Consider the following 17134-nt stretch of genomic DNA (forward strand, 5'->3'; position numbering starts at 1 on the left):
TGATGTTAAAAGCAGCGTTAAACCCAACTCACTCACTCACTCACTACTATGTGACCTTGACCCTGACGTAGAAGGACCAGTTTGTTTGTTGTTTACCACCGCACTCAGCAATATTGAATAAATCATGAACATCGATCCATGCCTTTTACGGCAAGCATGGGTAGCTGAAGACCTATTTTAACCTGTGAAGGGCCAGTAGCAATATTAGGTCCTATTATTCATGAGATAATATTATTTGTGTTAATGACCTACTATGTGACCTTGCCCTTGCAGTTTCTGATGTTCCCGATCCCAACGTGGAAGGGCAAGTTGAGAGACTGGTTCGGCCTCCTGGACAAGATGGACATCTGTAACCTCATCCTGGTCTTCATCGGGTTTGGTTTACGCTGGTTTCCTCATTTGTTCTTCAGTGCCAAGATGATCTACTGTTTCAACGTGATTATCTTCTACCTCCGGATCCTGAAGGTGTACACCGCCAACAGCCAACTCGGACCCAAGTTGTTTATGATCATGAGAATGGTGAATATTTAGTTCCTTTCAAACCTTCTGCTGCTTCAGTACTAATGACATAGTGTTTTAGCTTGTGTCTATTTTCTTAAGGATTGGGGGAAGGCCTTATAGATCAGTGTTGATAGTGAGTGCATTAGTAATTTAGGTCTCATTGGCATATAGTGATGTTGATAGTGAGGCAATGGATCAATAATTAGCATCTTAAAGATCTCAGTAACAGATCTCCTGGTTTGGGTTGTGATGATGCAGATGCTTTTAACTAAAACAGATTTAATTTGTCAACAGTTGTCATTCTGTAACTAAATTGTACTGTTTTGTTACTCTTGTGTGTCATTCTGTGAATTGATTGTGTCATTCCAGAACTAGATTGTGTTGTTCTGTGAATTGACAGTGCCTTTCCACAACTCTATGGTGTCATCCTGCGATTCACTTGTGTCATTCTTGAATCAGATTTTGTCATTCTTGAACCAGATTGTGTCATTCTTGAACCAGATTGTGTCATTCTTGAATCAGATTGTGTCATTCTTGTACCAGATTGTGTCTTCCTTGAACCAGATTGTGTCATTCTTGTACCAGATTGTGTCATTCTTGTACCAGATTGTGTCTTCCTTGAACCAGATTGTGTCATTTACAATTCAATGTCATTCTGAGGCTTTGGTCATTTGGAACTAGACTGTTTCATTCTGTGACATGAAGAAGTCATTCTGATATTACATATTGTCATTCTAAAATTTGATTGTGTCATTCTGTGACAAAGGTGTACCTGTAAGTGGAAAGTGTGTTTGCGATGTTCCAGTTGGAGGAGCTGGTGCTGTTTGTGATGATCCTGGTGGTGTTCCTGCTGGCGTACGGCGTGGCCAGCCAGGGTCTGCTCTACCCGCAGCGTAAACCCGACACAGTCATCCTGAAGGACATTGTCTTCTACCCTTACTGGCAGCTGTACGGGGAGATCTTCCTTGATGAAATTGAGAGTGAGTGGACTCCGGGAAAGATGATTTGATTCTGACTCAACTTGTTTGAAGTACCCAAGTCCTCTCCTTATGTACAATCCTCACGACATGGCTGAAATATTGCCAATGTTACATCAAATTTTAGCTCACTTAACGCTACACAATCTTGAGAAATTCATTTGCTGTCAGACACAACTAGGACCTAACATGGGAATCAGGTTGTCGGGCCTTGTGTCGGACCAAAAGAGAGGATATGGAGGATATTCCATGTGTCAAGTGAACTTGTCAAAATATCTCCTTTCCCCCATCACGAGAGATCCCTGAAGATTCCGGGGTAGAATAGATCTTCAGCAACCCATGCATGCTGTAAAAGGCGACTATGCTTGTCGTAAAAGGCGACTAACGGGATTGGGTGGTCAGGCTCGCTGACTTGGTTGATGCATGTCATTGATCCCAATTGCATGGATCGATGCTCATGATATTAATCACTGGATTGTCTGGTCCAGACTCGATTATATACAGACTGCCGTCATATAGCTGGAATATTGCTGAGTGCAGCGTTAAACAACAAACCAACCAACCAACCCATCACGAGATGAGAGAAACATGATATTTCACTTGACACATGAAATATCCTATTTATTTTTAACATTTTGAGCAGTCTACCAGAAATTTAATTTTTATCATTCCAGATTTCAAACCTTGAAACGTTTATTCCCCCAACCAAACATGCAGGGACATTTCACCACCCCTTGTAATTACGACTTAAAAAGTCCTTCTGAGTTTGCAAAATATAAACAAAAATTAATAAAAAATATTTGACGTCACCAAAATTCTCTCTCATACAAAATCAACTTCAAAAGAATATATTCTTGAAAGCTATGAGACTGCTGTTGGAAGCGAGGGACTACACGCTGGTCAAGTAACGAAAATGAAAGTTTGCAAAACGACCAATCTCGATTGACAGGTTAAAATGAGAAATTTACACTTTATAACGAAACATTTTGGTTTACAAGGGCAAGAAGCGATATTAACTCCATAAATGACCATCTGTCATTATTTTGCCTTGTCGGTGTGGAACTAATGTGAAAAGAAAGTCAACAGTTTGTGTACGGGCCAGACACTTACGATAAAGGGAGACAATTTGCAGGGAGGTAGTTCTTGTATGACAATAGTTCCGTCAAAGTGTTATGTTCACTGCATTGAAATATCAAGTGTTATGTTCACTGTAGTGAAATAGCCAGTGTTATGTTCACTGCATTGAAATAGCCAGTGTTATGTTCACTGCATTGAAATAGCCAGTGTTATGTTCACTGTAGTGAAATAGCCAGTGTTATGTTCACTGTAAGTATACAATAAAAATGCTCATTCCAAATGCTGCTGTGGTTGAGTTCTAGTTCAGATTCCTGTTCTAGTTAATGTTGTTTTTAAGTCAGCAATATTCCTACTCTACAGGCTTGCTGACTGTAAAAAAACATTCCCTGGAATATAAGGCTTAAAAAAATAAAAGAATTGGTTCTCAGGCAATGGCTTTTGAACATATAGTGTGGGGGGGCAGTGTTTTTTTTGGGTGGGGTGGGTGGGGGGGTGGGGGGGGGGGGGGGGGGGTTGGGGATGTTCACGCTAGTATGTAACCAAATATTGTTTACAATAATTTCGGTGAATGTTGTTCTTAGGTATTGTAGCATTTCACTGCCAGGATCTTGTGTTCGGGACGTGGAATATTTTATGATTTAATTCTTTTTGAAAATGGAAATAATAACGAAATGAGTGGCGGACTTTATGATGATGCAGGCGGTGCCTGAGAACCAAGACTATTATTTTTCTTAGCCTAATATGAACTAGATTCTCAGACCTTTTGCCGAGGTATGTCTTTCATCCATTTCCTGTTCCCAGAACTGCCATACTGTCTGAAAACATGAAACATGTGGGATGTATATGGTATGTGTAATTACTTTTACAGCTGATCAGACGTGTATGGCTGCTCTGCAGAACGTGACATCAGTGACACCCTTCAACAACACGTGTAGGACGTCCAACTGGATGGTGCCCATTCTGCTGGCGATATATCTGTCTGTGGGCAACATCCTCCTGCTCAACCTTCTCATTGCCATCTTCAGGTAACAGACTCACAGGGGACTGGTTGGCTGGAAGGAGGACAGCAGTGCCTGTCTAGACAGATGTCTGTTACATGATATCTGTTGGGGTAGCTCATCATCTGGAGGCAAGGGCGTTAACTGACTATAAAAGTCCAGTTCCCACCCTTGCCAAACTACTAGGCTTGTAGTCATGAGCTACTAACGAGTCTATGCGTAGTCTAGTAATATTAACGTAATGAACTGGATCAGATCATTTTGACTGGATGCCACCATTTTGTTTAAGTAAATGCAAGTGATATGAGTGATGGAATCTGATTGGTCAATAGGAGGGACATGTAGGGGATAGAACTCGTAACAGCCACTGGTGGCGCTACAATTGAGCCCAAAAACATTCCAGCCTAGTTTGGCTAGGGTGGGAACTAGACTCTTATGGTCAGTTAACGCCCTTGCCTCGGGAAGATGGGGTAGCTAGGCAGTGTTGTAGGGCTGATGGACACAAATGGAATGTGTTAGTGTGTACCTTTGTCTCGAAACATGACCTGGAAATGATTACGGTAGATTTTAACGGTAGACACATGGTCGTTTGAAGAGATTGTTGGACTACTTGATGTGGTTTATTTGAAAAGATTGTTTGGCTACTTGATTGGGTTCAATGGAAGAGGTTGTCTGCCTACTTGATGGGGTTTATTTGAAGAAGTGGTAAGGTCACTTAATTGGGTTCATTTGAAGAGGTTGTCTGGCTACTTGATGGGGTTTAGGGGCAGAGGTTGTCAGGATAGTTGATGGGGTTCAATGGAAGAGGTTGTCTGGCTACTTGATGGGGTTTTATTTGAAGAGGTTGTCAGGCTACTTGATGGGGTTCAACGGAAGAGGCTGTCTGCCTACTTGATGGGGTTCATTTGAAGAGATTGTTTGGCTACTTGATGGGGTTCAATGGAAGAGGTTGTCTGCCTACTTGATGGGGTATTTGAAGAGGTTGTCAGGCTACTTAATGGGGTTTATTTGAAGAGGTTGTCAGGCTAATTGATGGGGTTCAAGGGCAGAGATTGTCAGGCTGCTTGATGGGATTCAAGGGCAGAGGTTGTCTGGCTACTTGATGAGGTTCAAGGGCAGAGATTGTCAGGCTACTTGATTGGGTTCAATTGAAGAGGTTGTCAGGCTACTTGATGGGATTGATTTTGAAGATGTTGTTTGGCTATGTATTCAGACTAATTTGTGAAAGTTGTCAACTATTGGGCAGTTTCCACGTGAGTTCACAATCTCCAGTTCTCAGTTTGACAGTGTATTAGATCAAAAATGGCTATTTCTGACCGCTCACTTTCCTGTGTGTTTCAGTCACGTGTTTGACACGGTGGAGGAGAACTCGATCGAGATCTGGAAGTTCCAGATGTACTACCTGGTGATGGAGTACGACATCAAGTCCAGCATCATTCCCCCCTTCAACATCATCAAGCATGCCTTCTACCTCTTCAAGTGGCTCTTCAGGAAAACTTGCTGCAAGAAGACAACGGAAAGTATGTACTAGGGCTGTCTTGTTCTTCACTGACCACCAACATGGTGATAGGTTGCCTGTTGTTGTGATGGCTTTATTTAAATGCGGAGGGGCGGTTGGGTAGCCTAGTGGTTAAAGGGTTCGCTTGTCACGCCAAAGACCCGGGTTCGATTCCCGACATGGGTACAATGTGTGAAGCCCATTTCTGGTGTCCCCCGCTGGACATTGCTGGAATATTGCTAAAAGTGGCATAAAACAACACTCACTCACTTACTCACTCACTCATTATTCAAATGCGCTGTTATAGTCTTCTATTTAGTCATTGTTATATTTATTAAAGGTTGACTTCAATTTGTTTTACCTTATGGATTTATGGTGGTAACATAACAATCAGTGTTCTGATTTACCCAAAGTGTGTGCACTCCTGTTTTTATGGTCAGAGCTCCATGACCACAAAAACATATTGAAGTCAATTTTTATGAATAAATATGTCAAAAGTAATACCTTCACAGACTGCTTTTGTAATCATTGACACAAAAACACTGTAGACAACAGTAAGAAATTTGTGACAATGTTCAGCGCAATAATGCCACACAATCGCCGCCCATTCTATTATCCGCAAATCAGGAAACAGTAGTCCATTGGTTCTTTTCAGTTCATGGAAACAATGACTTAGTTTAGTTAGCCAATCAAATGCCTCAGAATCACTTTACCGGTGAAGATTCCGGGGTAGAATAGGTCTTCAGCAACCCATGCATGCCGTAAAAGGCGACTATGCTTGTCGTAAAAGGCGACTAACGGGATCGGGTGGTCAGGCTCGCTGACTTGGTTGATGCATGTCATCGATCCCAATTGTGTGGATCGATGCTCATGATATCAATCACTGGATTGTCTGGTCCAGACTCGATTATTTACAGACCGCCGTCATATAGCTGGAATATTGCTGAGTGCGGCGTTAAACAACAAACCAACCAACCAACTTTATATTTATCATTCAATAAGAATTTTGCCTGATGTTTGAATGGAGAAGAGTATGGACTGTTTGATGGACATGGTGCCTATATAATGGACACTGCTACTATTAAATGGACATGGTGACGCATTAATTGTCATGGTCTTCCGACCCTTTAATGGACATTCCCACACATTCATGGACATGGTTTGTCTTTAATGGCTACTACAATGTGTTAATGGACAATGACTCTTTCATGGATATGGCAACTCTTAATTGGACGCTGTGACTCTTTAACAGACAGTGTGACTCTATGTGGATTTGGCAACTCTAAATTGGACGCTGTGACTCTTTAACGGACAGACAGTGTGACTCTATGTGGATATGGCAACTCTTAATTGGACGCTGTGACTCTTTAACGGACAGTGTGACTGTGTGTGGATATGGCAACTCTTAATTGGATGCTGTGACTCTTTAACGGACAGTGTGACTGTGTGTGGATATGGCAACTTCTAATTGGATGCTGTGACTCTTTAATGGACAGTGTGACTGTGTGGATTTGGCAACTCTTAATTGGACGCTGTGACTCATTAATGGACAGTGTGACTATGTGGATATGGCAACTGTTAATTGGACGCTGTTACTCTTTAACGGACAATGTGACTGTGTGTGGATATGGCAACTCTTAATTGGACGCTGTGACTCTTTAATGGACAGTGTGACTCTATGTGGATTTGGCAACTCTTAATTGGACGCTGTGTTTCTTTAACGGACAGTGTGACTGTATGTGGATATGGCAACTCTTAATTGGATGCTGTGTTTCTTTAATGGACAGTGTGACTCTGTGTGGATATGGCAACTGTTAATTGGACGCTGTGACTCTTTAATGGACAGTGTGACTGTGTGTGGATATGGCAACTCTTAATTGGATGCTGTGACTCTTTAACGGACAGTGTGACTGTGTGTGGATTTGGCAACTCTTAATTGGATGCTGTGTTTCTTTAATGGCCAGTGTGACTCTGTGTGGATATGGCAACTGTTAATTGGACGCTGTGACTCTTTAATGGACAGTGTGACTGTGTGTGGATATGGCAACTCTTAATTGGATGCTGTGACTCTTTAACGGACAGTGTGACTGTGTGTGGATTTGGCAACTCTTAATTGGATGCTGTGACTCTTTAACGGACAGTGTGACTGTGTGTGGATATGGCAACTCTTAATTGGACGCTGTGACTCTTTAACGGACAGTGTGACTCTTTGTGGATTTGGCAACTCTTAATTTGACGCTGTGTTTCTTTAACGGACAGTGTGACTGTATGTGGATATGGCAACTCTTAATTGGACGCTGTGACTCTTTAACGGACAGTGTGACTCTGTGTGGATTTGGCACACTCTAATGGCCAAAGAGACTTTTTAATGCACACTACTTAATGGACATGACAAGTCTTGTATGAACAATTCTGTAATGGACATGGCAATTCTTTAGTTGTTACTACAACTTTTAACTGACATGGCGTCTCTTTCATGACAAAGTAGACACAATTTATGTCTCTTTGGACACTGTAACTCATGAATGGAAATCTTGACCATGTGATGGACAGAATGATTATCTTGGGACAGGGTTTTACATGACGCATGAATGTGCATCCAGTACACACAAATGTGTAGAATGGAAGCAGAAAGAAAAGTATTGCATCCAGTGGGACACACAATAATAGTCATTGTACCGAAATCTTGACAAGAAATATAAAGGAAGAGAATTAATGGATGTTAACTTCTTTATTATGAGGAACACAATGTTTCGGAGTATATGATTGCTCCTTCATCAGGTGAATGACTTGAAAAAATATGAAGGTCCTGTAATTCAAGTGTGAGTGAGTATGGTTTTACGACGCTTTTAGCAATATTCCAGCAATATCACAGCGGGGGACACCAGAAATGGGCTTCACACATTGTACCCATGTTGGGAATCAAACCCAGGTGTTCGGCGTGACGATCAAACGCTTTAACCACAAGGCTACCCGACTGCCCCAATTTAATTCAAGTAAGTTTTAAATCTTAGTACAGTACAGTACAGTAGAGTACACCGTTTCATTACTTTACAGGATCCTCATATTTTAAGGACCATTGAAATGAATAATTGGGTGTCCACTGGACCCCTAGTTTTGAGGGTCAAGGTAAAACCCTGTGAGGATCTCTTTGTGTTCCAGCCCAGCAGTACCTGCAGCGGCATCTGGCGTACCTGCAGCTGTTTGAGAAGGAGATGATGGCCAACTACCTCCGCCATGAGAAGGCCAGTCAGTCCAACAGCCTGGAGACCAAGGTGAAGAACCTGCAGAAGAGGTGAGTAGTCCCTGAGTGGTGTCATCCAGCCCTTGGAGGATTCCAGCACAGAATAGGCTTCCACATAGGAATGGTTTGCCTGTGAATTGTCTGTTTGCCTGTTATGATATCCTGGATGCTATTGTGTGGTGGCTAATTTCTGACTGCAATCATAGCTATACTCTTGGGTGTCTCCTAAATGGTCCATATTGTGTAGCTGGCTAATGTCTGAGGGGGTGCGATGTTCAAACTGGTATGCAACCAAATAAACAGTTGTGTACAATCAACCTAGGAAAGGGCCTCCCTACATAAATGTATTCCTTGATGAGTAAAATACTGGAATACAGTTTTGGATTACTGTTGGACCTGGAATATTTAAGGATTTTGTGTTTTGTATTTTAAAATGGAAATAAAAACGAAAAGTGTGGCACACTTTATGATGGTGCAGGCGGTGCCTGAGAACCAAGACTATTATTTTTTTAGCCCAAATCTCTCCATGAAATCTTTTCCTCGATTTTATAAATGAAGATACAAAGTGTTTTCCTCATCAAACAAAACTCATTGTTTGTAAACTGATAAATGCTTTCTTAAACAATGACTGTCATTCTATTAGCATAGTAATGACAGAACGACAAAACTGTCTGAATGACTTTTTTTGAAGTTATACAAATTATTGTTTCTTCAGAGTTGATGAATTGACCAAGTTGATCGAGGATGAACTCATAGCAGAACAACACGGCTTCGGCACAGAAACTACAATGCTTGGACAAACGCAGACTTTGCCCCTGCCTGTGAAGGAACAGAAGCCTGAGAAGAAAACATCAAGATGGCCGTCCATTAAGAGTGTCCTGAAGCTGCGTGACGAGGAGCAGAGGCTACAGGAAGGGCTGAACATTGACAACCTTTTCGCAGAGGCACCGGAAGACCTTTACAACAAACATAAGTTGGAGGTGGGTGTTGTACATTTAAATATTCTCTGGCAATGTTTGTGTTGGTGTGGTCTCTTAAGACTAGAGCTGAGTATCGCCTTGTATCTTGCGATATGATTTGTATAACGTGCAGAGGCACCAGAAGACCTTTATAACAAACATAAGTTAGAGGTGGTTGTTGTACATTTAATGATTCTCTGGCAATGTGTGTTTTGGTGTGGTCTCTTAAAACTTGAGCTGAGTATCTTGCGATATGATTTGTATAACGATATGAACTGACTGGTATCACGATACACGACATCAAATAGTAAGAAATGAGGAAATCACTGAAATACAGCTCTATGACCTCTTTCTTCATACACCTATTATTTATTGTTATCTCAAAAACTTTAACAAAGGAAACTACAAGAACAAAACAGTTTGAAATTAAGGGATGCTAATTAACTGTAACAGTTAGTCGGGGCCTCCTCATCCTCCACGTTCTCGTACTCTGCCATGCTTACTGGTGGCGCTATGCTACTTCTGCCATTACGGGAGGTAACTCAGTTTGTTTCTGTTCTATTTATAGAGTATCGTGATCTGACAAACTGACGATTCACGTATCATGTGTACCTAAGTATCCGTGATATCGTAGGAATCGGTGAATTGTTACAGCCCTACTTAGAACGTAACTGATTCAAGACACACTGAAGTACCCTGTGGTGGGATCAGGGGTGGAATTTGTCCCCAGTACCCAATGCTTGTCATAAGAGATGGTTTCAAAAGATCACGGTCCTGTACGCAAAGCGATCTTAGTGCTAAGATGATCGTAACTCCTAGACTTTTGAAGTCGTAGCGCTGTGATCATCAGTTTGGGCGAGTTTCTGTTTGTGGGATTGTTGCTGTCAACAATTGGTTTGCCTGACCAAGACTTAAGTATTTACATGGTGTGTGAATAGCTGGTACATTACTGACTGCAGCACGACATTCATTCACTCACTGAGCCTCAAAGAAGAAGAATATTCCTGAGATCACCATCGACCTGTCTGTGTAGTTGTCTCCCTTTCTAAACATTCAAACAAGCTCCTCCCTGGCACGTGACACATTCGTCACCCTCCAGCATCATTCCTACAGCTCGTAGGCAAGCAGCCATGTCAACAAATATTCCCTCAAACCCCTAATATATATTTTGGGTGTATGTCTTTGGGAATGTCATTTTGGTGAATTGGTGAAATGTTTATGATTACTTACTATTTTCCAGATGAATTTACATTTGTTGATTGTTTAGTCAGATTGGTTTGAGATTGCAGACTAATGGAAAACCACCCCCACTTCCCCCGTACATTGTCACTATGCTAATTACATGCTAATTGACATGGAATAGAAATTCAGATTGACAAATAAAAGAAAACAACTTAGCTTGGGGAAGACTATTCGGTATCACTTGTTGCGAGCTCTCAACTCCATGCATGGTTGTAGGCCACCTGGCACAGTGAGGAGCTTTGACTGGTGGCAGCAATAGCAAGGGTGAAGCGATACATGGGTGCACCTTGAGTTTTCATGCGACAATGCAATACACAATATGTTTTTTCTCTGTATTGATACAAGACGATACACTTGTTAATAAAAATTACAAACTACTCGTTTAATGAAAGCTATATTCCATTGTCTCCAATCATTATGATATTAATTTCAGGGGGAAACATCAAGGAAAAAGGTGATCATCACATTTTTGTTTGTCTGATAATTGTTTATGAAATGTGTCACGATCACAGATAACAGAATGAATTATGTTCTTAAACATGTTAAATAATACATTATATTTGATTATTATAGTTTCAAAATGTTTCAAATTTTGATAATTTTGCTTTTCATTTAGGGACTGGTCATTTATTTTAGAGGGTAGGGGGAGGATTGATAGGACTGTATTATGTTTTACCGACCCCCTCTAATAAATGACCAGTCCCTAAAAAATGTTCAATTGTTATTTATTTGCTTTTTATCACTGGCCCCCTATGCCTATAATAAATGACCAGTCCCTTAATGAAAAATGAAAAAGCAAAATTATCGAAATTTGAAACATTTTTTACATCCATGAAAATGGCGAACATTTCTGTGGTGCATGAAGAAACTACTAACAACGGTTTTTAGATTATTCACATTCTCCCTCCTTGTATATGACAACTTTCAATATCGTCTTTCATATCCTTAACCATGATAATGGAACTTCTATATATCCAATCCCTATCCTTACAAAATGTCATTATTATTTCACCGGAATTCACTTTCCTTCTGATGGTTCAAGATTACAATATTATCAACAAGGAAAGAAATGACAAAATATGTGTTATTAATTTTCTATTAATTATGTACAAATTTTCATTAATATTATGCATTCTTGTTTGTGATTTTGGAAAGTTACAGGTTACCTTGTAATGAAAATAGTAAACATGGTAAAGAATTTGTAATGTAAGCTTTTTTTAAAGATGTGAACATATTTGGATTGAGAATGTAGAACATTCTAACCAGTTAGCATGGATAGATTCACTCTGCATGTATTGCCAAAGCATTCCACAAAAGCATTCAATCCACACCTTTTACCATGGCAACTCTTCATTCATTCCTGCCTGGGGTAGCATGGGTAGATTTTGTCCAGTTTGTGAGAGTGAAGCTCACATCGCCAGAAGTTAAATACACATTTATTCTTGTTGATGATGCCATGAAACCAATCTGGAGGATGTCCAAACTTTGCATTAGATTCCTAATGTCTGATATTTTATTGTTTTTTAAGGGACTGTAACTTTACTTGTTTTCACTTATTTACTGTTCAAACTGAACAAAAGAACAATTAGCGAATTAGTTTTTATTGAGGAGGTCAACCTATTCTGTTTCCAGTTTTAAGGGGCGGTCGGGTAGCCTGGTGGTTAAAGCGTTAGCTCATCAAGGTTCGATTCCCAACATGGGTACAATGAGTGAAGCCCATTTCTGGTGTCCCCCGCCATGATATTGCAGGAATATTGCTAAAAGCGGCGTAAAACCATACTCATTCACTAAAATTTTGAGGTGGTTGATCGTTGATAAAACACCACTTATCGTCATTTAAAATGTTAGCGTGAGATTTAAATGTAACATTTAGCAGTGTTTAATCAACGATGAACCACCTCATAATTTAAAACAGAAAAAGTTTATCTCCATTCTTTTACCTCGAGTTATATGTGTTTCTTAAAACAGAATCTATCTCTTGCACACATGTTCAGTGCAGTGATGCAGTCATCTCTCATTAACTAACCCGTGATGATCTGGATTAGAAGGGGTACTCGGCAACCCATGTTTGTCGTAGAGATGACAAACGGGTCGGGTGGTCAGGCGTGTTGAGATGGTGATGATGTCAACTATTGGATTGTCTGGTCCAGATTTACAGACCTCCATCATATAGCTGGAATATTGCTGAGTGCAGTGTGAAACAGCAACCAAACAGACTGACTGTGTATGGTTTAACGCCGCTTTTAGCAATATTCCAGCAATATCACGGCGGGGGACACCAGAAATGGGCTTCACACATTGTACCCATGTCGGGAATCGAACCCGGGTCTTCGGCGTGACGATCGAACGCTTTAACCACTATGCTCCCCGACCGCCCCACAACCAAACAGAACAAACTCTCATTGACTACTTCAAATTTAGTAAATTTAACCAATCAAATTATATCATCTTTAAATGTCATGGTAGAATGTATACTATTGCAGATGGGTGGACTCTGTCACAGAGTCTACTACCTTGTAAAATAACTGTTGACTTATGCAGACGTAAGGCTTTCAAGTCGGATGGTTTATATTTAGACAGTATCTTAGTAATATGAAGCAGTTGCTTATCAAGGTAGTGAGAGACATGCGACTTTCTGTTTCAAAGTTGTATTGCATTGGACAACATAAAGGATTAAAGTATAATATAGCTAGATATTGATGTGGTCATCTATCACCTGATTTGGTGATGTCCAAATGGTTTAGGATATATCTGTTAGGTTGACAAGTTTCAGGCATCTTGAAAAGGGTGTGTGGGTCTGCTTCTTTTTTTGCATCTTCCCGAGGCAAGTGAGTTAACTGACTATAAAAGTCCAGTTTCCACCCATGCCGAAACTAGGCTGGTATTATGGAGTTCAATTTTGGCTGAACTAAAGAATCGATGCATAGTCCAATCTAAACAAAATCCGGTCAGTAAACTGTCTTGTAGATTTCGGTCGATTGCAGGATTGGCAAAGCATGTACACCGCCAACTCGTTGTCAACAAATATTTTCCAAATCTTTTCATGTTTTTAATCAAGGTGCTCACGCAATTTGATGTTCTTCGCGATGTAAGACCCATTTTATGACACTATAGGACTTGATTATCGATAAGATCGTCTTGACTGGGCGCCGCCACTTTGTTTGATACAAATGATATGAGAGGTGGAATCTAATTGGTCCATAGGAGAGGCTCAGAAGGGACATGACTCATAATAATCACTGGTGGCGCTACGGTCAGGCCCAGGAGTTACAGCCTAGTTTGGCAAGGGTGGAAACTGGACTTTCAAAGTCACTTAACCCCCTTGCTTCGGGAAGATGCGGTTTTGGTAAATGCAACACCTTTCCAGTTTGCGACACTGATCAAAAGATTGTTTAAGCATTGTGTTCTAATTTCTTCAACTTCTTCTTCTAGGATGTTGTAATGGATGAAGTAAAGAAGAAACACAAGAAGAAGAAGGCAAAGAAGGAACCTAAGAGGGAGTCCAAGAAGGAGAAGAAGAAGAAGAAGAGAGACAGGTTTGAAGATGACGAGGACAAGGAGCTGAACATCAACCTTGCGGATTATGATCGTAAACCGGAGTACTCCTTCAAACATATGGACAGCGACAGCTCCCCGACCAGGGGGCATCCACTGCCTTCGGTGCCACAAGGATTAATTCCACTCTCCCCACGACAAAGTTTCTTGAAATCCAGATCAGAGGCACTACCCTGGAGTGAGTCAGAGGACGATATATATGGGAAGCAGACGCCAAGAAGTCTGAATCCTCTGAACATTCAAACTAAGGAGATTCCCCGAGAACTGCAGTCCCCTGATTTCTCTGATGATGAGAATGTTTCCAAATCAGCCCAAAGCTCTCGATTGCTAGCGAACAGACGTGCAAGGAGACAGGAAAGAAAGCGTATTTCTGATCTGGAGGAACGGTTGATGGAACTGGAGAGATCTAGCGCATCACAAGATCACAGCTATTCGAGGAATAAGTATAGGTAGATATGATGCTGTGATGAGAATTGTTGAAATGATGTCATTTTTTGTTGGATAAGATTTTCAATGATGTGACAAACTTAGAAGTCACATTCACACAGTAAACGAGATCCTTTAAATTTGGACTACAGTGTTAGAAATCTCCTGATCTGATTATAAGGCAAAAGTTGCAAATGATGCATGATCCATTTGCAAGGCAGTTTAGGCTGAAATGACTTTTAGAAATAGAAGTTTGGGCTGAAAAACAATGACGTCTCATATGGGTTTTCTGACCAAGTAGGTAGACTGTAGATTGAATTTTGTCCTAATGCCAATTGTTGTTGTTTAATAATGTTCCTATATGTCTGAAAGAGTGTATTACTGTGTCACTGAACTGGTGAGAGTGCCATGTATGCTACCTGATATTGGTGCCAATACATACATACATTACATACATGCATGCATGCATGCATACATACATACATACATACATACATACATACATACATACATACATACATACATACATACATACATACATACATACATACATACATACATACATATATATATATATATCCTATCTTTGTTGATAATATAACATTCTTGTCCCTTCTTTCTGAACAGCTTGGGTAATTGAATTTGGGATGAAGCTTCAGTGTGTGCATGACCAGATTGCTTAATATGTGTATCTAGATCGATTTTGCCAGGGCCCTGGTAAAACAATTCTCAATTGGACATTTTGTATCCAAATCTTGAGACCTACAGGTGGGTATCAGTGTAGGGAAATATGAGGTCGGGTCCACGGGTAGGAAATTTGGACTCGTCCCAGCCCTAATATGTAATATATTGGTAATTGTAGCATCAAGTATGATGAGATGAGTCAGTTTTACATGATCTCTAAGCTTTGTGAATATGCTCCTTTGTCATGAAAATCCAGTGGCACTTTCTCCGACTTTGGATTTTGATAAGGGCCATTATGATATTAAGCACAGCTGGATATGCATAATTCTTAAAATGATGTCCACATGATATTCCTAGGCATAAGATGCAGAGAAACCCGTCCAGCAAGATGCTTGTATTGCATAAACTCCTGCCATAGATAGTCTTACGAACCAGTTTTACCTTGAGCCCTGACTACAGGGAAGATGTTTCCTATTTTAGAATATTTTGTCCAATATACAAGTAAGGTTTATTTTTGCCCAGTATTTACACACGAAGCTGAAGTCATTTTCACTTGTGAGTCTTAGCTCACCTGACTGAAGGTCATGTGAGTGTATGTTGGGTTCTGTTTGTTCGTCATAAACATCTTCTCATTAAAAGCCACTAGACCAATGAAACTTCACAAACATAATTCCCAAAATTTGTTTAAAATTTTTAAATCCAATTTTGAATATGGCAGGCGTGGTAGCCATATAATATATAAAAGCTATTTAATGACATTGCAAGTCAAGTAATGGCAAGATTTTACTCAAATGAAATAAACTTTGGTACATGTGGTGTTAGTTGTTGGCTGTTCATATATATTATGTTGTTTTTTGCGATATTATAACTTCTAAACTAATTTGTTCCTTGGTTTGACCTTTTATCTTGAAGATGAAGCTCCTCATGGAAATTTCTCAGCCATTTTGTTTCAAAATGTAATGAAATATGGTATTTGTGTAGTTAGTAGTGCGACTCAACACATATATGTTCTGTTTGCTATGATTTTGATTTTGACCTTTATATTACCTTTGCACTTTACCCATGCTCCTAAACTCTCTCAATTTGCATTACCTCTCCACATCTTCTCCGCAGAAAACCGCTGAGCCAGTGAAGCTTCACATTCATTTTTACCACAAAAAAAGACACCCAAATTATTTAAGGAAGTGCGAATGATTTTCAATATGCCCACGCAGCATTGATATTGAACAAGTAGTTTATGTCAATTACTCAGCAAGTTTTGTTCAAAGTGTAAAGAATTTTGGTACATGTGTAATTAGTACTGGTGCTTAATATATTCTGTCTTGACCTCAAGTTTGACCTTGATTTGACCTTTGCACTATGACCAGACTGAAAGATTTTGTTTCATATTGTAAGGATATTTTGTATTTGTGTAGTTGAGTGGGGCTCAACACACATGTTCTGATTTGTGAGATCTTTGACCTTCCATTAACCACAAGACCACACTCCTAAACTCTCATGCTCTTAAATTCTCTCAAAATGCATATTTGCCTCTGTAAACTTCTCTGAAAGTGCCAAACGTGCAGAGCATGGGTATTTTTCCTCATGATGACGTTCTATTTTGTTCACTTTGTTATATTTTAGTGTCAGTAATTGGTATTTATTAAAAAAAACTTTTTAAATATCATCAATTCTAGCAACCTTTTTTCAGTGGCTGTCTATTTTAAAGTGTTGACATTGTAAACCGATGACTGTATATCCAGGTGAGCTACAGTGCCATGACACTATTTTTATATCATCATATTATATGATCAATAATACAGATTGATATACCGTATTCGACGTAATAAGCGCCCCGCTCTATGAGCGCCCATGGCGATAACTGCTAACATATTAGCTAGTGAACAATCCCAATTAGCACCCCTTCCGATTGATCAATGTACACAAGACTTTTATATTTGCGTATAATACGCAATCGTGTGTTATATGCACCC

The 17134-nt window shown here is 40.0% G+C and overlaps 1 protein-coding gene across 3 annotated transcripts in view; it reads left to right on the plus strand.

Moving 5' to 3' along the window:
- The window catches only part of LOC124143875 (transient receptor potential cation channel subfamily M member-like 2), a 49935-nt gene extending 32882 nt beyond the window's left edge, over window positions 1-17053 (plus strand). For all 3 annotated transcript variants that reach the window (XM_048393350.1, XM_046513022.2, XM_048393351.1), the window contains 8 exons: window positions 274-519; window positions 1307-1481; window positions 3424-3580; window positions 4895-5073; window positions 8214-8346; window positions 9011-9275; window positions 10930-10950; window positions 13929-17053. In XM_048393350.1, coding sequence (XP_048249307.1) covers window positions 274-519; window positions 1307-1481; window positions 3424-3580; window positions 4895-5073; window positions 8214-8346; window positions 9011-9275; window positions 10930-10950; window positions 13929-14504 — 1752 coding nt within the window. In that variant the 3' untranslated portion in view covers window positions 14505-17053. The remainder of the gene's footprint in view (window positions 1-273; window positions 520-1306; window positions 1482-3423; window positions 3581-4894; window positions 5074-8213; window positions 8347-9010; window positions 9276-10929; window positions 10951-13928) is intronic.
- The last annotated feature ends 81 nt before the right edge of the window (window positions 17054-17134 follow it).

This window comes from Haliotis rufescens, unplaced genomic scaffold (genome assembly GCF_023055435.1).
Source record: "Haliotis rufescens isolate VD_foot unplaced genomic scaffold, xgHalRufe1.0.p SCAF_12, whole genome shotgun sequence".
In the NCBI taxonomy this organism is placed as follows: Eukaryota; Metazoa; Mollusca; class Gastropoda; order Lepetellida; family Haliotidae; genus Haliotis; species Haliotis rufescens.